General features: G+C 47.0%; 1 protein-coding gene and 1 long non-coding RNA gene across 2 annotated transcripts in view; one reads left to right on the plus strand and one right to left on the minus strand.

The window, feature by feature from the left end:
• The first annotated feature begins 506 nt into the window (after nucleotides 1–506).
• On the plus strand, nucleotides 507–11,839 carry LOC105001912. The gene is made up of 3 exons (XR_826904.1): nucleotides 507–634; nucleotides 8,685–10,674; nucleotides 11,229–11,839. It is a non-coding gene; the product is annotated as an uncharacterized LOC105001912 (long non-coding RNA).
• A 7,232-nt stretch (nucleotides 11,840–19,071) lies between these two features.
• Nucleotides 19,072–19,270, minus strand: part of LOC105001957 (olfactory receptor 10T2-like) — a 24,022-nt gene continuing 23,823 nt past the window's right edge. Inside the window, exon 3 of the mRNA XM_010858395.1 lies at nucleotides 19,072–19,155. Within this exon, the coding sequence (XP_010856697.1) occupies nucleotides 19,072–19,155 (84 nt within the window). The remainder of the gene's footprint in view (nucleotides 19,156–19,270) is intronic.

Genomic DNA, 19,270 nt, shown 5'->3' on the forward strand with positions numbered 1-19,270 from the left:
CTGCCCTCTTTCCACTAGGCCTGCTTCCACTGTTTCCCTTACCCTCGTAGGCTCTGCCCACTTCCTGCAGTCTTGGGGGTTTTCTGCTTCCATTGAAGGAGAGGGAACACTCTACGAGTGGTCCCCGTTCCAGCCCACGATTCGCCACATTGCAGCCTTCTGGAAAACGATCTCCCCATCAGTAAAGGAGGAATAATTATGGTCCCCAATGTTCTGCTCTCCAAGACAAACCCTGCCGTTTTATACTGGCTCCCATCCCGAGTCAACTTCTGGGATTGCCCTCTGAGAATTCTACCCCATCGTTCATATTCTGTAGAATCATTCTGTTGCAGAAACCAGTACTCAAGAAACCGAGCACTACACTCAGAGAGTTGGAGAACTCAGGTTTATTTCGCCAGCGGGCTCAGTGGAGTTAACACTCCAAACTCTGAGCCCTGAACAAAGGGGTTATGGAGTTTTTGTACACAAACAGGCATGATTAAGCACGTTTGCTGGGGTTGGGCAATTGCAAAGAGCAGGACAAGGGTGAGATAAGCTCCAGACCCTAGTATTGTGAGTGCCCACTTTCTGAGACCTACGTGATTCAGACTTTGCAAGGAGCAAGCTGAGTTACAGAGGCAGAAGGAGCAGGAGGGTATGTAAATTTTTAACTCTTCAATTCCACCCATTAAAACAAAACTTCCATCAGCCCCACATTCTCCATGTGTTACTGTCCATTTGCTTCTCTTTTTAGAAAAATCCACCTATGCTTGCTGCCTCCGTGAGTTCTTCTATTCCCTTTGTTTTATAAGAACATACATTGAATAATCCCCTGGAGAAGGGAATGGCAACCCACTCCAAGTATTCTTGCCTGATGAATCCCAGGAACAGAGAAGCTTTGATTTTTAGTAATTATTGATAGGTATATTCTTTTTAAATTGTTATTTATTTATTTATTCTTGGCTGCACTGGGTCTTCCTTACTGCACAGGGATTTTCTCTAGCTGTAGGTGAAAGGTTGTTGCTGAAGAATGAAAGACACCAGGATTCTTGGCCTCCGGAGGAGAAAAACTCAACCCAGGGCCAGAGACGAGGCTTGATCGCTCAGAGCTTTTGTGTGATAAAGTTTTATTAAAGTATAAAAGACATAGAGAAAGCTTCCGACAGAGACATCAGAAAGGGGCAGAAAGAGTGCCCCCTGCTAGTCTTTGCTGCTGCTGCTGCTGCTGCTGCTAAGTTGCTTTAGTCGTGTCCAACTCTGTGCGACCCCATGGACTGCAGCCTACCAGGCTCCTCCGTCCATGGGATTTTCCGGGCAACAGTACTGGAGTAGGGTGCCATTGCCTTCTCCCCTGCTAGTCTTTAGCTGGATGTTATACAGCTACTAGCAGTCTGCTAATTAAATAAAGAAAAATGTCTCAAAACTCAGAGAATGGCACCAGGTGAGTCATCCCAGGCCATAAACCGATGGACCTGAATCTTGAAGAAAGGCAGATTACCATACAATATTTCATTAACATAGATTAGGAAAACAGTGTGTAACATACTGTTTGTCAAGTTGGTTCTGAGCTTAAATCTAAGCCTTTAGGCCGAACCGACTTGAAGATAGTACATTAACATAGCTTAAGACAAACATTTCCATAAGAAAAATGCACTGGTTAGCTCAAGGTTTGAGAACAGTTAAGTTCAGGTGGGGCCAGCTGTCACGTTGGCAACACAGAATTTTAAGAGAAACCGCTTTTTAAATTTGTATAGAGAAGGGGGAAATGGCACTAGTTTGTTTCCTCCTGCTGCTTAAGAGAGAGAGAAAAAATGTCCAACACTTGCAGCCTATTTCCTCCGTTTGGAGACCCCTGGCCTTCCTGCTTGTTACCCTCTCATAGGGAGCGGGGACTTCTCTCTAGTTGTGGTGCATGGACTTCTCATTGCAGTGGCTTCTCTTTTTGCAGAACACAGGCTCAGTAGTGGCACACAGGCTTAGTTGCCCCGAGGCATGTGGAATCTTCCTGGACCCAGGGATTGAACCTGTGTCCCCTGCATCGGCAGGTGGATTCTTAACCACTGGGCTAGCAGGAAGTCCCTTCTATTCCCTCTGGAACATACTCTAAACAGGCTCTTACCTGCCACCCTATGAGAGCTGTTCAGTGTTATTCCAAGTCTCCAAACCAGTCCCTCCCCACTGTCTCTCACCTACCAGCTCAGCCTGACTCTTCTTGAGGATGAAAGTGAAAGTCGCTCAGTCATGTCTGACTCTTTTTGACACCATGGACTATACATCCATGGAATTCTCCTGGCCAGAATACTGGAGGGGACAGCCATTCCCTTCTCCAGGGGATCTTCCCAACCCAGGGATTGAACCCAGATCTCCTGCATTGCAGGTGGATTCTTTACCAGCTGAGCTACCAGGGAATTAACAGGACAAAATGCAAACTTCCTAGAAGGGCCTTCTAGGCCCAATTAAACTTCCAGAGCCAATAATGAAATAGTGATTACCTTATGTCAAGCACTTACCACATGCAAGCAACTGTTCCATGTCCTTTTTTAACTGTATGATTCCATGTATTTTATTTTTTTAATGTGTTTCTTTTACTATTATTAATATTTGACTTTGTCAGGTTGTTTCCTGCCCTTTTGACATATTAACTCATTTATTCCTCACAACAGCCCTGGAAGGGAAATGTGTTAGCAATATCTCCATTTTATAGATGCCGCAACTTAAGCACAGAAAGGTTAAGGTGAAGGAGGAAACAGAACAGGCTCCGTCTTGAAAGAAGAACTCCATCTTGGGCTGGACGGTGGACTTTGAGCTATATGCCCAGTATCTATGGAAACAACATACCAACTGGAAAGCCAGACCCCCCGGATGGAAGAGCCCCAGCTCGTACCTAGACTCTCCTTCACCTAAAAGAATATCCTAATTGTCAGGAGAAAAAAATCTCCTGGGTTCTGTGTGGTCTCAAAAATTTGAAGTGACGGACGTTAAAGCTCTCAGCGTGTCACAGCCCTCAGACAGGCCGTGTTACAGCTCTTGGACAGATCAGTGTTACAGCTCTGTGTTACAGCTCAGTTTTATTTAGAAAATAACTGGGAAATACATCCTCGAGGCATGAGGGCATGTTGACTCAAAGAGAGAGAGAACGAGTGTGTGCGGTGGGGAGAGAGAGACCCCCAGCCCTTTGGCTCCTCTTTTTATATATTTTTTCCTCCCCCATGGGCCTGCCCTATGTAAATTGGGCTAGCCAGGAGTGTTGTTTATTCCACCTGAAGTCCTCACTCCGGTCTTCAGACGCCATTCTGGACTCCTTTTCCCTATTCTAACTACCTAACATTCTCCTCCTCAAGAGATGGGATGTTGGGAATTCTTTGGGAATAGGGGCATCGAGGCCACTCTGGCTACTTCCTGCTGAACTGGGATGGCGAGGGGTATTGGGCCTCCCCCTCTTGCTAGTCTCAGGCCTCAGAGTCCTTATAGCGGTGTCCATCTAAGGGTGACTTGTATTTTCCATGGTCGGCTGTAGTTTTATATATCCTTGTGAACTGGTACTACATGTTGTAGCTTGTTGACCTGGGTAGAGACAAAACAGGTTAGACGATTGATAGTACACGGAACAATCATAAGCAGCATCAATATGGCATAACAAGGACTAGTAGGGGCATTAACCAACTTCAAATTTCCATCGCCAGGATGGCTCAAGTCCTTCCTTGTTCAGGGATCTGAAGATCTATTGCCTGTCTGTTTTGGAGTACAACCCCTGCCAAGCTGTGCTGGCTCTTTAGAGCTGTCCTGAGAAATCTTACCCCCAGAAACTAGATTTTGAGGGTGTTCATTAGAATGACACTCATTTGTAGTTCTGAATAGGTATCTGAGATCTCCCAGAGGCTCATAGGTATATTGAATGTCCTCTTCTGTTTTCTTCCACGGCTTGACTCATAAGTAGTGAATCTAGGAGTCATGTCCTGGTACCTTGACTGCTGTGGGGATAGAAAATATTACAGGGCAGGGGCCCTTTCTTGTGGGCTTGAGTTGAGCCTTTGTGGACCCATCCTTCCAGACTTTAATTAGTACTTGAGTTCCTGGAGCATATAGTGGTGACTCCTTAGAATCTTTTGGGTCCTGGTTCACACCCCACGAGCATATATCCTGTTGGAATTGCCCAATGGCCATGGTATAAGACTGGAGGGTCTGAACCTCTGGATCTAGGAAGAGGTCACTGACATAAACAAAAGATCTCCCACATAGCATCTCATAAGGACTAAGACCAACCTGTTCCTAAGGGGTGATACCAGTGTAGGGGAGACCTATTGGTAAAGCCTCCTTCCATCCCATGGATGTCTCCTGGGTTATCTTTTTTTATCGCCGATTTTAAGAACTGGTTGGCTCTTTCTACTTTTCCTGAAGACTGAGGTCTCCAAGTACAATGGAGATAATAAGTTAATGCCCAATGCTTTAGAGACCCCTTAGGTGACCTTAGAAATAAATGATGTCCTGTTGTCACTTTGTAATGACCTGGCAGACCAAATCTCGGAGTGATTTCATGGAGCAGCTTTTTTACCACCTCCTCAGCCCTCTCAGTCCAGGTGGGAAAGCCTTCAATCCATCCTGTGAATGTATCTATCATGACTAATAGGTATTTATACCCTTGAGAAACTGGCATCTGGGTGAAGTCCATCTGCGAGTCCTCTCCTGGGTAGGCCCCATGTCTTTGGACGGGCTGGCCAGCTGGGGTCTTCGAGCTCCTTTTGTTTAATTGGCAAGTGGGACAAGAGGAGACCACTTGCTTTGTAGTTGTTTGGAGGCCTGTTCCTCTGAAGGACCTTTCTAGTAATCTTTGGAGGGCCTTTTCCCCTAAATGAGTGGTGGCGTGTCAGGAGTTAACCAACTTCCAGTGGAGGTTCCCAGACAGAAAAAGGAGTCCCCCTTTAGGGAACCACCCCATATGATCTTCTTGAAAGCCCTCGCTTTTAGCTTTAAGAGTCTCACCTTCAGTATATGAAAGAGTTTCTGGCAAATTAGTCTGTGGAACTAAGGTGGCCACCCCTATTAGGTCATTGTTCTGTAATGCTACACTCTTAGCTGCCTGATCCGCTGCGTGGTTCCCTCATGCCACTTTCGTGCTCCCTTTTTGGTGTCCTTTACAATGGGAGACTGAAACCTCAGTGGGCAGATGGGCTGCCTCCAAGAGTCTAAGAATTTGATCACCATATTTGATTGGGGACCCTCGGGTAGTACTTGACAGTGGCCCCTTTCTTTCCAAATAGCAGCATGTGCAGGTAGCACCAGAAAGGCATACTTGGAGTCAGTGTAAATGGCTCCTCTTTTTCCTTTTCCCAGCTCTAAGGCTCAAGTCAGGGCTGTGAGCTCAGCTAATTGGGCTGAAGTACCTGGTGGCAGAGGTTTAGCCTCTATGGTCTCAAAACTAGAGACTACTGCATACCCGGCTCTTCTTTTCCCATCCAAGACAAAGCTGCTTCCATCAGTGTACCCGATTTCCTCGGGATTGGTCAAAGGATCTTCTGACAATCCCTCTCCGGGTTTTGTCCAGTGGGCCAAGGTTTCTAGGCAAGAGTGAAAGGGGAGAGAGCCCTCGGGGGTAGGGAGGAGGGTGGCTGGGTTAAGAACCTCACAAGGGGATATAGTGAGGCCTGGATTTTCCATCAGCACTGCTTGATATCTGAGGATTCTTTGATCAGACATCCATACTGACCTCTCCCATTTAGGAGTTGTTTCACTTCAGTTGTTTCACTTGGTGGCTGGTAAAAATAGTTTGCCCCCAAATGAGAGTTTTAAAGAATCTTCTATCAGGATTGCAATAGCGGCAAGATTTCGAAGGCAGGGGGGCCAGCCTCGGGGGGTTGGGTAGAGCCTCTTGGATAAGTAAGCTACAGGCTGGATCTCAAATCCCAACCTTTGAGTTAACACTCCCAAGGCTATTCCCTCTCTTTCATGAACATAAAGTTGGGATGCTTTTTCTGGGTCTGGCAACCTCAAGGCAGGTGCCTAAGTTAAGCTTTGTTTTAGTGTAGCCTCTGCCTTCTTTTGAGGAGTTTCCCACATCAGTGGGATTGAATCATCCCGTCCCTTTGAGCTGGGCATTTAGACCATAGTTGGGTATCCAGACTCTACAATATCCAGTTAGCCCCAGGAAAGCTCGCAATTGTTTTCGAGTCGTGGGGGAGGGCAACTGGAGGATTCCTTGTACCCGATCAGAGGACAGCCTCCTGGACCCGTGTGTAATCTGAACTCCCAGGTAAGTGACCTTTGTCTTGACCATCTGTGCCTTAGCAAGGGAGACTTTATATGCCCTCTCTGCCAAAAAGTTTAGAACCTGAATTGCATGTTGTTGGGCATTTTTCTCATCTGGAGAACAGATTAGTTGGTCATCTACATATTGTAATATTTTCCTATTAGGTCCCAGGTTCAGATCTAGGAGATCTCGGCTAAGAGCCTGTCCAAACAGGTGGGGGCTATCTCTAAACACCTGAGGTAATACTGTCCAAGTCATCTGTTGGTGTTTTTCTCCTGGGGCCTCCCACTCGAAGGCAAAAAGGTATTGGGATTCTTTAGCCAGTGGTGTGCAAAAAAATGCATCTTTGAGACCCAAGACTGTAAACTGCTTGGCACTGGGTGGGATTTCTCCCAAGATTACATAGGGAGGGTACTGTGGGATGGAGGGGGACTACAGCTTCATTTATGATCCGGAGATCTTGAACCATGCGCCAGGTTCTGTCCTTCTTCTTTACTGAGAGGTAAAGAAGGGTGTTACAGGGCGAAGTGGTGGGTATCAATAGCCCACAAGCAAGGAATTTATTTATTAAAGGCTGTAGTCCCACCCAAGCCTCTCTTCTGAGGGGATATTGTTCCCGGTTGGGAAACAATAGGATCTCAGAGGACAATGATGACCAGTTCAGCTTGGTGGGCTCACCCAGGAATCCCCTGGTCCCACACCTGGGGGTTAATTTTGTCCTCTCATAGTTTTTGGTCCCTCCCTATTGAAGGTGTAATGGGTTCTTCAGTAGTAACCAGGAGCTGTAGGGCTCTAGGGGCTGAAAAGCTTCCCATCACAAGGGTGGTCCCCAGTTTAGTGTGTATATCTCTTCCCAGTAAGGGAGTAGGGCACTCAGGGACCACCAGAAACTGATGGGAAAATATTTGTCCATCCCAGCAACAAAGAAGAGCTCGGGTGAATCTTTTAGTAGTTGTTTTTCCTGTAGCACCCAAAATGGTACAGGTTTGGGAGGAGAAGCCTCCGGAGTAGGAAGTCAGGATAAAGTAGGTAACCCTGTGTCAACCAAGAAATCTCAGGCCTACCTGCCACATCCAGTTTCACCCTTGGCTCCAGCCCCATGATGGTTATCTGTGAGAGGTGGGCTGGCTGGAGCGGGCCTCTTCAGTCCTGTTGAACCATCCTGAGGGAAGGCTTGGCACTTGACCTTGAGGCTCTTGGGTCCCAAGGACAGAGTGCTGCCCAGTCTCCCAGTTGATGGCATTTGTAGCAAGCCATTATAGGAGACTTGTCAAGGTTTGGACACTCTTTGGCCCAATGTCCTGCCTGTCTACAGATTAAGCATTTGTCTCATGCCTTGTCCTTGAAGGACTCAGGGTTTGCCATAGGGCTTCTCTGGAGGGCGGCCAACATCTGGGCATGCCTTGTCTCTTTCCTTTCATCCCTCTCCTGGGCCTTGGCCTCCTTCTCCTGTTCTCTGTTATAAAAGGTATTGGTGGCTGTCTTGACCATCTCATCTAAAGAGGAAGCAGGGTTCTGTTGCTGTAGCTGTTGTAACTTTATTCTGATATCTGATGCACATTGGGACAGGAATTTGTCCTTTAAAATCACCTGTCCCTCGTAAGAGTCTAAGTCCAGATTGGTAAACTTTTGGAAGGTCTCTTTTAGTCTTTCCAGAAAGGCAATGGTGTTTCATTGGGCTCCTGAGTTATTGCTGAGACTGGGCACAGTCCCACAAGTAATAGGCTTCCTTCTATTTCCATGGGTGAACTCCCTTAGGGAAGTCTTTCTGAAGCTTATCTTACCCAGTACTGTTGCAACCTGAGAGCCAGGCGTCCCCGGGTCAGGGTATAGATCCCCAGGCAGGCTGAGGCGTGACAGCCTCCTGGAGATTGAATCCTTGGGCAGGTCAAGGCAGGTAGGCCTCCTGAGAATTGGGTCCCTGGGCAGATCAAGGCATGATGACCTCCTGGGACCCCTGGACTGGTGGATCCCCAAGCATGTTGAGGCGTGACAACCTTTCGAGAACAAGATCCCTAGGCAGGTCAAGGCAGGTTGAGCTCCTGGAACCCCCAGACTGGAGTTGGGTGTCCCCAAGGTCTCCAGCATGACCAGTGCTGGGTAGGATTAAGGGGTTGTAATTTTAACTCATTACCAGTTCGTTCACCACAGATGCGAATAGATATCATGATGTAAAGCAATCCAAGCCTGTGCCTGAGACTGGGAAACAGTGAAACAGTCATAAACCTTATCCTCTTACTGCTCTGAGGGATTTAAGTCATTGATTTCTTCCCCTAGTCCTCCATTAGAACAGGTTAGGTTATCTCCCTAAGGCAACTGTCTCCCTAGCCTCATGGCTAGGGTTAGCTCAAGACCCTCCTTCTTGGACAAGGTTATGTATCTGGAAGGGAAAGGGAAAAATATTAATGGCACAAAAATTGACTGATGATAAAAAAAAAAAAAAAAAGAAGAAATTCTACAGGATTTGGATGGGGATGACTTGCCCCCTCCTCCGTACTGGATGATGACACGCCCACCACCCAGTGCTCCACCAGGAACAGAGGCCACCTTAATGCCCGATCCAGGGCCAGGTGAAGTTCCTGCACCAGCCGCTGCTCCTCTGTCAACTCTCCTGGAGATAGTAGAGCTGCCATTTTGGCAGGCTCCGGTCCCAATGATGGTGACCTCTGGTCAACGCCCCCAGGACTCCACCTCAGCCGGACCTCCTAGACTGTATCCACCTCTCCCGGTGAGTACTGATGGGAAAGGGGAAGAAAACACAGGAATTAGACAGAGGCTGCACTCCGCCAAGGAACAGAGGGAAAGAACCCCACTACAGATGCCCCTCAGAGAGCTACAACAGCCTCCAGTTCAGGACGCATGTGGGCACTACCATCTGCCCCCATAGCCTATTATTACCAGCCATTTTCCTCTACGGATATATTAAACTGACAGAGACACACTCCATCGTAGTCAGAGGAGCCACAAGCCATGATTAGGCTAATGGAGACTATTTTTCGAACCCACCTGTCATCCTACATGGGATGACATAATCCAACTACTAGTCTTCCTTTTCAGCACTGAGGAAAGACACAGGATCCTAACTGAGGCCAGAAAATGGTTAAGAGAAATGGCACCATAAGCATCCCAGAGCGTACTGCAAACCTGCGATGGTGGACAGAACTAGCCACCCCTGATAAGAGGGAGGCCCAAATGGGACTGTAACACAGAAGAAGGGAGGGGCCACCCGAAGAGATATTGGGTGGCTATTTTCCAAAGTCTTATGAGGGGGGCCCGAAAACCTATGAGTATGGCAAAACCCTCTGAAGTGATTTAAAGGGAAAGTCAATCACCCTCCGAGTTCTACGAAACACTGTGCGAAGCCTATGTACTTTATACGCCAATAGATCCAGAGGCTGCTGGGTCTCAGATGGTGATAAATGCAGCCTTTGTATCGCAAGCCTACCCCGAAAATGTCAGATGGGGGGACACCAAGTGACTCATGAATTTTTATACATCCCTGAATGCCCAGTACCTTTGTTGGGAAGAGACTTGCTGTCTAAATTGGGGGCACAAGTGACCTTTCCCCTCACGAAAGACCCACTCTTCAAGTGGGCTCAACCACCTATTTACTCTTCCTCTCAGTAACCCCTCAAGATGAATGGAGGTTGCACAATATCCCGGAAGGGAAACCGAATGGGCTAAACAGTCGAGAGGGAGAGTTAACTCAACAATTCCCTGAGTCTGAGTGGAAGATAACACCCCCAGGCTTGCAAAACAAGTCCCACTGGTAATAGAACTCAAACCCGGTACAATTATGTCAGCACCCGCCTTGGGCCTGCCAGACCTTGCGAAGCTGTTTACTCTTCACGTGACTGAAAAGGACAAGGTGGCTATGAGAGTGTTGTCCCAGACTATGGGGACATGGGACAGACTCGTGGCTTATCTCCCGAAACGGCTGGACAACGTTGCCACTGGGTGGCTGGGATGCTTACGGGCAGTTGCTGCAGTTGCCTTACTGGTTTGGGAGGCAACCAAGCTGACTTTGGGCCCAGATTTGATCGCAAAAGTCCTACATGAGGTCAATACTCTCCTGCGAGGGGACCCCCATAAATGGCTGTTGACATCCCGGATTATTCAATACCAGGGACTGCTATGTGAAAACCTCCATGTTACTATTGAGCCTCGTCAGGCCCTGAATCCAGCCACTCTCCTTCCTGTGGGAGAAGGTGGACCCTCACATGATTGCAAGGAAATATGCCAGCAGACCTGACTTGAGAGACCAGCTAATCCCGGACCCAGATTTGATTCTGTACACCAACGGCGCCAGCCTGGTGAAACAAGGACAACAATTGTCGGGATATGCAGTAGTCATGGAAGAAACCGTCATTGAGGCTAGCTCTCTGCCATCACACTGGTCTGCTCAACGGGCCAAACTATATGCTCTAATCCAGACCCTCAGCTGTCAAAAGGTAAGGAGACAAACATTTACTCAGACTCCAGGTATGCTTTTGCCACACCACATGTAACAGGGATCTGTATAAGGAGAGAGGCCTTTTGACAGCTAGTGAAAAGATATTAAAAACAAGGAAGAACTTCTGACCCTATTAGATGCTGTCTGGGAACCAGAAAGGGCTGTAGTCATACACCGCCAAGGACATCAATAAGAGGATACCCCTCGGGCTCAGGGAAACAGACTGGCAGATAAGACCACTAAACAAGCAGCTGAGGGCTTGGGGGTGACAAGTGAAGCCCCTATTAAAGCTCTCCTATTGGCGGAGCTGCCTGAGCTAACACTGGGCTCTCCAAAATACACTGAAGCCCAAAACCAAGTAGCCAAAGCAGAAGGGGCCATCAAGACTGAAAAGGGATGGTGGGAATTGCCAAGTGGCAAATTATTGGTACCGGAGGATCTGGCACCCACTCTGGTAAGCCAAACACACCAAGCGACCCACCTAGGCCATGATAAACTGGAAAAGCTAATTCAAAAATATTTCTTGATTCCCCACCTCTCTTCCCTATGTAGGACAGAATCTCAGAATTGCACTGCCTGCTCACAGGTCAATGCTGCCTGTCGGCACAGACAAAAACCTCCGGGAGTTCAGCTAAAAGGCAGGCTGCCCTTTGAACACCTGGAAGTGGACTTCACTGAAATGAAACCTCACAGACCCTACCATTACCTGCTGGTCACGGTATGTACGTTCTCAGGATGGGTAGAAGCTTTTCCTACCCGGACTGAAAGAGCCTCAGAAGTAGCCCGGTTCCTGCTTAGGGAGATAGTTCCTAGATTTGGATTTCCTACCAGCATCGTATCGGACAATGGCCTGGCTTTTGTAGCTGATTTAGTACAACAAGGAAGCAAAACTTTTAGTGGAAATTACCTACAGCATATAAGCCCCAGAGTTCTGGGATGGTGGAAGGAACCAACCAGACTCTTAAAGAGACACTCTCCAAGTGGATCATAGAGACTGACTGCTCCTGGATGGACTTGTTTCCGATGGCTCTGCTCAGACTCAGGATGACCCCATGGTCCCTTGGCTCTTCTCTGTACGAAACTGTGTATGGGAGGCCCCTCCCATAATAAAACAGGTGTCAACAAATTTGCCTCAGGAAGGGGAGATTTTTGGCTCCAAAATCACTGCGGATGGTGACTGCAGCCATGAAATTAGAAGACACTCCTTGGAAGGAAAGTTATGACCAACCTAGATAGCATATTCAAAAGCAGAGACATTACTTTGCCAACAAAGGTCCATCTAGTCAAGGCTATGGTTTTTCCTGTGGTCATGTATGGATGTGAGAGTTGAACTGTGAAGAAGGCTGAGCACCGAAGAATTGATGCTTTTGAACTGTGGTGTTGGAGAAGACTCTTGAGAGTCCCTTGGACTGCAAGGAAATCCAACCAGTCCATTCTGAAGGAGATCAGCCCTGGGATTTCTTTGAAGGGAATGATGCTAAAGCTGAAACTCCAGTACTTTGGCCACCTCATGCAAAGAGTTGACCCATTGGAAAAGACTCTGATGCCGGGAGGGATTGGGGGCAGAAGGAGAAGGGGACGACAGAGGATGAGATGGCTGGATGGCATCACCGACTCAATGGACGTGAGTCTGAGTGAACTCCGGGAGTTGGTGATGGACAGGGTGGCCTGGCGTGCTGCGCTTCATGGGGTCATGAAGAGTCAGACACAACTGAGCAAGCGACTGAACTGAACTGAAGGGGAGACGAGATTTCACAGCAGGTGGAACAACTGGGTAAGGTAATAAATCAAGTAGCTAAGTTTGTACAAAAAAAGGTGCTGTTCCCCCTTGGGGAACAGATTCACGAATTTGTGCCCTAGGATCAGGTGTGGGTCAAGGACTGGAAACACGACTCCTTGGCCCACGTCCATATACTGTTGTAACCACCCCTACTGCAGTTAAAGTTGCACGTGTCACTCCCTTGGATCCACCACATGAGGATGAAGAGAACATACCATACAGACCCAGAAAACTCTGAGTGGACTGAGCAGAGGGACCCCACTGACCCTCGAGATACTAAGATCATCCTTAAGAAGAAGAAGGAAAAGAAGATTCCGGACGAGCCCCTTCAGGATGAAGCCACATAATCAACTCCTGCCGCTTGGCCTCATCAACGTGATTTTGAGTTTAACTTCCGTTTCAACTCAGGACAATGTTTTCATCTCACAGGCACATTCCTACACGGACTTCAACAACACCTCCAACTGCCGGGTATGTGGGGCTATGCCTCTGTCTGTGATGGATGGATTCCTTGGTGGGTGTCACCACTCCACCAAGGAGATTTTAAACCACTCTGCTCTTTTCTGGGACAACAAAAAGAGACTTTCCTTTCTCTTGTCAATCATAATCTCTCCCTGCTCTCTTGATGTAAGCCAGATCTACAGTCAATAGACTCGGGTCATGGGGTTACATTTGATATAAACACCAGTTTCATAGAAGTAACAAAAGCCTATCCTTTATATTTAAAGAACAAAAAGGAGAAAAGCTCCCTGACCACCAAGGGAGGACAGGCCTCTAGGTATGTTGAACAATTCTACCAAGTCGGGGATGAATATTTCTGGATGACCCCAGAAAAGGGTCAATTAATTACTCCTGCCACTATATGCTGGGAACAAAAAGAACAAAGGGTAGGGTTTGGGGACTGTCCATTATACCCAAAAGAACTAAAATACATGGGGCATCTATCCCCCAGTGTAAATGAACATTCAAGGTCACATACCACCCCAACCAGTCCATCCATTGGCCAGGCTCTGATTGGCAATATAACCCTGGAATCCACTGGGTGGCACCCAGTGGAACCCAATGGCTTTGTGGACCTAACCTTTGTCCTTGGTTATCAACCGGCTAGGTAGGCCGTTGCACACTGGGATTCGCTTTTGCCCATGGCAGCATAAAGCCTAACCTACAACAAGCCCCGGTAAATCTACCTGGTTTATGTGCTAGGTGGACAAGGTCTGTGTTTCAGTGGTATGAGTATATTGCTGCCGTATTCGTACCTTCTCTAGGGACAACAGAGATTACGATTAAAGTAGAAGCCTTGACTAATTTCACAAAACAGGCCCTCCTAGATGGTGCTAAAGCCATCAAAGTCTTAAATGAAGAACAAATCCAAATAAGTAAAGTGGTAATTCAAAGTAGAATGGCTTTGGACATGCTCACAGCTGCTCAAGGAGGGACCTGTGCTGTAATTAAGGTTGAATGTTATGTATATATTCCTGGTTTATCTGGCAATGTATCAGCTGCTTTAGATGACATGAAAAACCAGGTAAAAGCAATGTCAAATGAAAACATTCCTTTCTGGACTTCAGTCCTATCTTGGGTGAAGGGTGATTGGTGGAAAACTTACTATGTTTACCATTGTTATAGTTGCCTTGATAGTTCTGCTTTGTGGACCCTGCATTTTACAATGAATTATGAACTTTGTAACCCAAAGGTTGGTGTCATTCTCCCAAATTAGCGGCCAGAGATCTAGGGTGCAATATATCCCTATGAGTGATGCTCATACTATGAGATAAGAGCATCAAGGCGGGGAGTGAAGGAGGAAACAGACAGAACAGGCTCCATCTTGAAAGCAGGACTCCATCTTGGGCAGGACTGTGGACTTTGAGCTATACCCCAGTATCTATGGAAACAGCGTACCAACTGGAAAACCAGACCCCCCGAGTGGAAGAGCCCCAGGGCTCGTACCTAGACTCTCTGTCACCTAAAAGAATACCCTAATTATCTGTGTAACTGAATAGAATCATAAATTCTATTATGCTTATTGGGGTATGACCACAGGCCTATTGATAATTGTCCACTGTTAACTACCTAGGCTTAAGGCATACGAATCAGGGTTAACTTTGATTATATCTTTCTTTTCCTTTGTTCAGACTAGTTTCAGAGAATTGGGGAAGGTGGGTTTGAGCACGTACACTTAGGGTATATAAGGTTTTCACAAAAACTGGTCGGGGTCCTTGACTAAGAGGAGACTCTGCCTTGGGCCCGCCGGTGTAATAAACTGCACTCCACCATCTGCATTGTCCTTCTGAGTGAGTTTGTTTCCCAGAACACCTGGCTACAACAAAGGAACTTACCCAAGGTTGCACAGCTTGTAAGTGATAGAGGCAGAATGTCGCAGCACTGCCTGTGACTCCAGACTGGGAGCACCTCAAAAATGGGCACTGTGCTTCAACCATATGGCTCCTTCATGCCTATCACAGGGTGTAGTGTTAGGGGCCCACCCAGATCTCCCTGTGCTTATGTTGAATTTTATCCTAAGTGAGTTGCAAAACCAGAAAGGAATTTTTTTTTTTTTTTTTTGGCCTCACCACATGGCATGCGGTGGTTAAAGATCCACCTGCCAATGCAGAGGACACAGGTTAGCCCTGGTCCCAGGAGATCTCACATGCCAAGGGGCAACTAAGCCCATGTGCCCCAACTACTGAGCCTGTACTCTAGAGCCCACTCACTGCAACTCCTAAAGCCCCACTCTAGAGCCCGTGGTCTGCAGCAAGAGAAGCCACTGCAATAAGAGGGCCTGCTTGCTGCAACTAGAGAGAAGCCTGCACACAGCAAAGAAGACTCAGAACAGCCAAAAGCAAATAAACAAACTTATCTTTTAAAAAAAAAAAAAAGAATAAGAAGGAACCCAAGTCATCAGGCTCCTTCTAAACTGTGATGCAAGGCCCCAATCCTTGCTCCCATCTACTTGAACCAAAGACAGAGCCACCTGGGCTGGCAGTCATCCTCACCGAGGGCGAGCACAGCTGTGAGTCACGCATAGCAGACTGTGTTTGTTGAGTCTGTAGCTCTCTGGGAGGTGGTTAGGGAAAGCCAGGCTATTTGTTATAGTTGTTGCTTCTTCCCACTATCGTTAAAGAGAGCGGTGGACTTTCCCAGTGGCTAAGATGGTAAAGTCCATCCTTAAGGAGATCAGTCCTGAGTGTTGATTGAAAAGACTGATGTTGAAGCTGAAACTCCAATACTTTGGCCACCTGATGAGAAGAACTAACTCATTTGAAAAGACCCTGATGTTGGGAAAGATTGAAGGCAGGGGTGAAGGGGACGACAGAGGATGAGGTGGTTGGATGGCATCACCAACTCAATGGACATGAGTTTGAGTAAACTCTGGGAGTTGGTGATGGGCAGGGAGTCCTGGCGTGCTGCAGTTCATGGGGTTGCAAAGAGTCAGACACAACTAAGTGACTGAACTGAACTGAAGATGGTAAAGAATCCACCGGCAATGCAGGAGATGAAGGTTTGATCCCTGGGTTGGAACGATTCCCTGGAGGAGGAAATGGCAAGCCTCTCCAGTATTCTTGCCTGCAGAATCCCATGGACAGAGGAACCTGGCGGGCTACAGTCCATGGGGTTGCAGAGTCAGACACAACTGAGCAACTGAGCATGCATGCATGTTCTGAGGCATGCAAAGGAGAAGGGGCTCTAATAACATGAAGGTATTCTCTCTCCATGCAGACTACAGTTTAAATTGGCTGATTGTGGTGACTTGGGGGCTCACAGAGAAGCAGCGATACAAAGGGCCCTGAGGAGGCAGTTATAGCAAGAAACGGACCATTTCTCCACATCCTTGAGAGAATGCCAAGGTCTAACTGATCTCAGGTGACCTCAAGCCAGCAGCAGCTTGAAGCAGGGTTTCAGTCCCCAGCCACAGATTAAGTTTGGGCTGCAACTGTGAGAGCGCTGAATCTCAGCCACTAGACCAGTGGTCAGTGACACAGGCCCTGGCCCTTCAACTTTGCACAAAAGACAGAAAGACTTTCTGTCTTCCCACAAAGACAGAACGTAGTTAAACAAGTGAAGTGCTTATTAGGAAGAAAAAGAATACAGTACGTGTGAGTAGACACATGGGCGGACTCAGAAAGAGAGTCAGGGGATTTGAATCACTTTTATGAGGCATTTCTTTCACTGATTTGCCTGGATCTGAGTCCGTATTTGATGTATCTCAGGTCCTCACATGTGCACACAAGCACTTCTTAGCCGAGATAAACTCCAGCAAAGAGGCCTACGGGTAGACTTTTGACCACCAAGGAGTTTTCTAGTCAAGAAGTTCTCCTTGACTTCAAGAGTGAGAAATATGTGGTCTTGAGACATCTCTGGTGGTCCAGTAGCTAAGACTCTGTGCTCCCAATACAGGGTGCCCAGGTTTGACTCCTAGTCAGGGGACTAGATCCCACATGCCACAGTGAAGACAGAGGAAGGTCCCATGTGCCACTTAAGAACTACAGCAGATGGGTGAACCTCGAGGACATGATGCTCAGTGAAATAACTGTCAAGAAAGGCAAATATTACTGCATCATTCCAGTTCTATGAGCAATTTAGAGTAGTCAGATCCATAAAGAAAAGATGGTAGAATATTGGTTGCCAAGAGCTGGGGCAGGGGGCCAAGGAGGAATGAGGTGTTAGTGTTTCAGGGAGACAGAATTTCAGTTTTATGACATGAGGATCTCTGGAGATGGATGGTGGGGATGGTGGCAAAACATTCTAAACGGATTTAATACCACTGAGCTACCCAGGTGGCACTAGTGGTAAAGAACCCACCTGCCAATGCAGGAGATGTAAGAGATATAGGTTTAATCCCTGGACTGGGAAGATCCTCTGAAGGAGCGTATGGCAACCCACTCCAGTATTTTTGCCTGGAGAATCCTTTGGACAGAGAAGCCTGGCAGACTACAGTCCATAAGGTTGCAAAGAGTTGAACACAACTGAAGCGACTTAGCACATACCATACATTTAAAATTAGTTAAAAATAATAATAAATAAATAAAATAAAATAAAATTAGTTAAGATGGGGACTTCCCTAGTGGTCCAGTGGCTAAGACTGCACTCCCAATGCAGAGAGGGCCCAGGTTCAATCCCTGGTCAGGGAACTAGATCCCGCATATGTGTGTGCAGGCATGCTCAGTTGTGTTCAACTCTTTTGGACCCCATGGATTGTAGCCTGCCAGTCTCCTCTGTCCATGGAATTTTTCAGGCTGGAATACAAGAGTAGGTTGCCATTTCCTACTCCAGGGGATCTTCCCTACCCAGAGATCAAACTAGTGTCTCCTGCATTGGCAGGTAGATTCTTTACCAGCTACACCACCTGGGAAGTTCCCACCTGCTGCAGTTAAAAAAGATCGTGCATGCTGCAACTAAAGATCTCACATGCAGGGACTTCCCTGGTGGTCCAATGGATAAGACTCTGAGCTCCCAATTCGGAGGCGCCCGGGTTCAATCCCTGGTCAGGAAACTAGATCCCACATGCTATGACTAAGACCTGGCACAGTCAAATAAATAAATATTAAAAAAAAAAAATCTCACATGCCAGGACTAAGACCTAATGCAGGCAAGTAAATAAACAATTTTTAAACAAATAAATAAGGGTAGTTAAGATAGTCAGTTTTATGTTGTAAGTATTTTTGCCACAGTCTAAAAAATGAAAAGGAAAAACAAAAGAGCTGTATCAGGGGAAATCTTTGTCATTACTTGCACGTGGAGCTGCCTGGAGATAAAAAGACCAGACACCTACTACATTTTTGAGAGAAATTATGAACTTGGCCTTCAAAGGATCATGACTCTCTGGTACACTCCCTGGGGAGTTTCCTGGCAGTCCTAGGACTTGTGGTTTTCACTGTGGGCCCCAGAAACTAAGAGCCTGCAAGACTCAAGGTGAGGTCAAAAAAAGAAAACAATGCCCCAGGGTTATGCCATGAGGCCCTTAAAACCATCCCAGTAGGAAATGGAATGAGAAAGCTTCAGAAGTAGCGATGGGGAACAGAGGGCTGCAAGGAGCCTCCCAGAGAACAGAGCCAAGGGCCAGGGACAAAGACCTTACTCATAGCAATGTAGGAGTCTTCACAAGTCCTGCTTAACTAAACATTTGAATTGCTAAATTCAGTGACTTCTGTGTGTTTCCACTGAGGTTTTGGGTTCACTGTGACTTTAACATTTATTTTGCATGTAGATTGGAAATTTTTGTCTTTTTTTTTCAAGTCTGAGTCACCAGCCACAAGAAACCAGTCTGGAGTTCAAAGGACAGTTCGGACAGGATGCTGTGAACAGATGACTCATTAAGCTATGACCTCAGAGGGGATGCTCTGCATCTGAGAAGGAGGGTGTGCTTGTTGTCTGGCACGGAGTAGAGTGGCACTAGTCCTTCCGGTTCTGCCTGGCTACAAAAGTGCCTTCAGATCTTTCAGCACCAACATTTTTACAAGACAAAGAAACCCTCCTCTTGCTAATACTGCCTGCCTCTCATATCACAACTTTTTAAATTGTAATTGAAGATGAAGGGAAAAGGCAGCTTTTATGGAGTTTCTGCTGGGTCCCAGGCACTGTTTGTGAATTGCCTCACCTAGACTATTTCATTTAAGGTTATGGGAGTAACCTGTTTTCCGGTTTGGGGAGTTGAGTGGCAGAGAAACTGAGTATCTGGCGGGGCACGTGTTCATGAAAAAGCTAGAGGGGAAACGTAGAGAGAGTGTTTTGTGGGGGGGGGTTGTTTGTTTGTTTGTTTGTTTTTTATTTTTTTTATTTTTTTGGTGGTACCAGGTCTTCAGTTGCAGCATGCAGT

Source organism: Bison bison, unplaced genomic scaffold, assembly GCF_000754665.1.
Source record: "Bison bison bison isolate TAMUID 2011002044 unplaced genomic scaffold, Bison_UMD1.0 scf7180017864386, whole genome shotgun sequence".
NCBI classification, from domain to species: domain Eukaryota; kingdom Metazoa; phylum Chordata; class Mammalia; order Artiodactyla; family Bovidae; genus Bison; species Bison bison.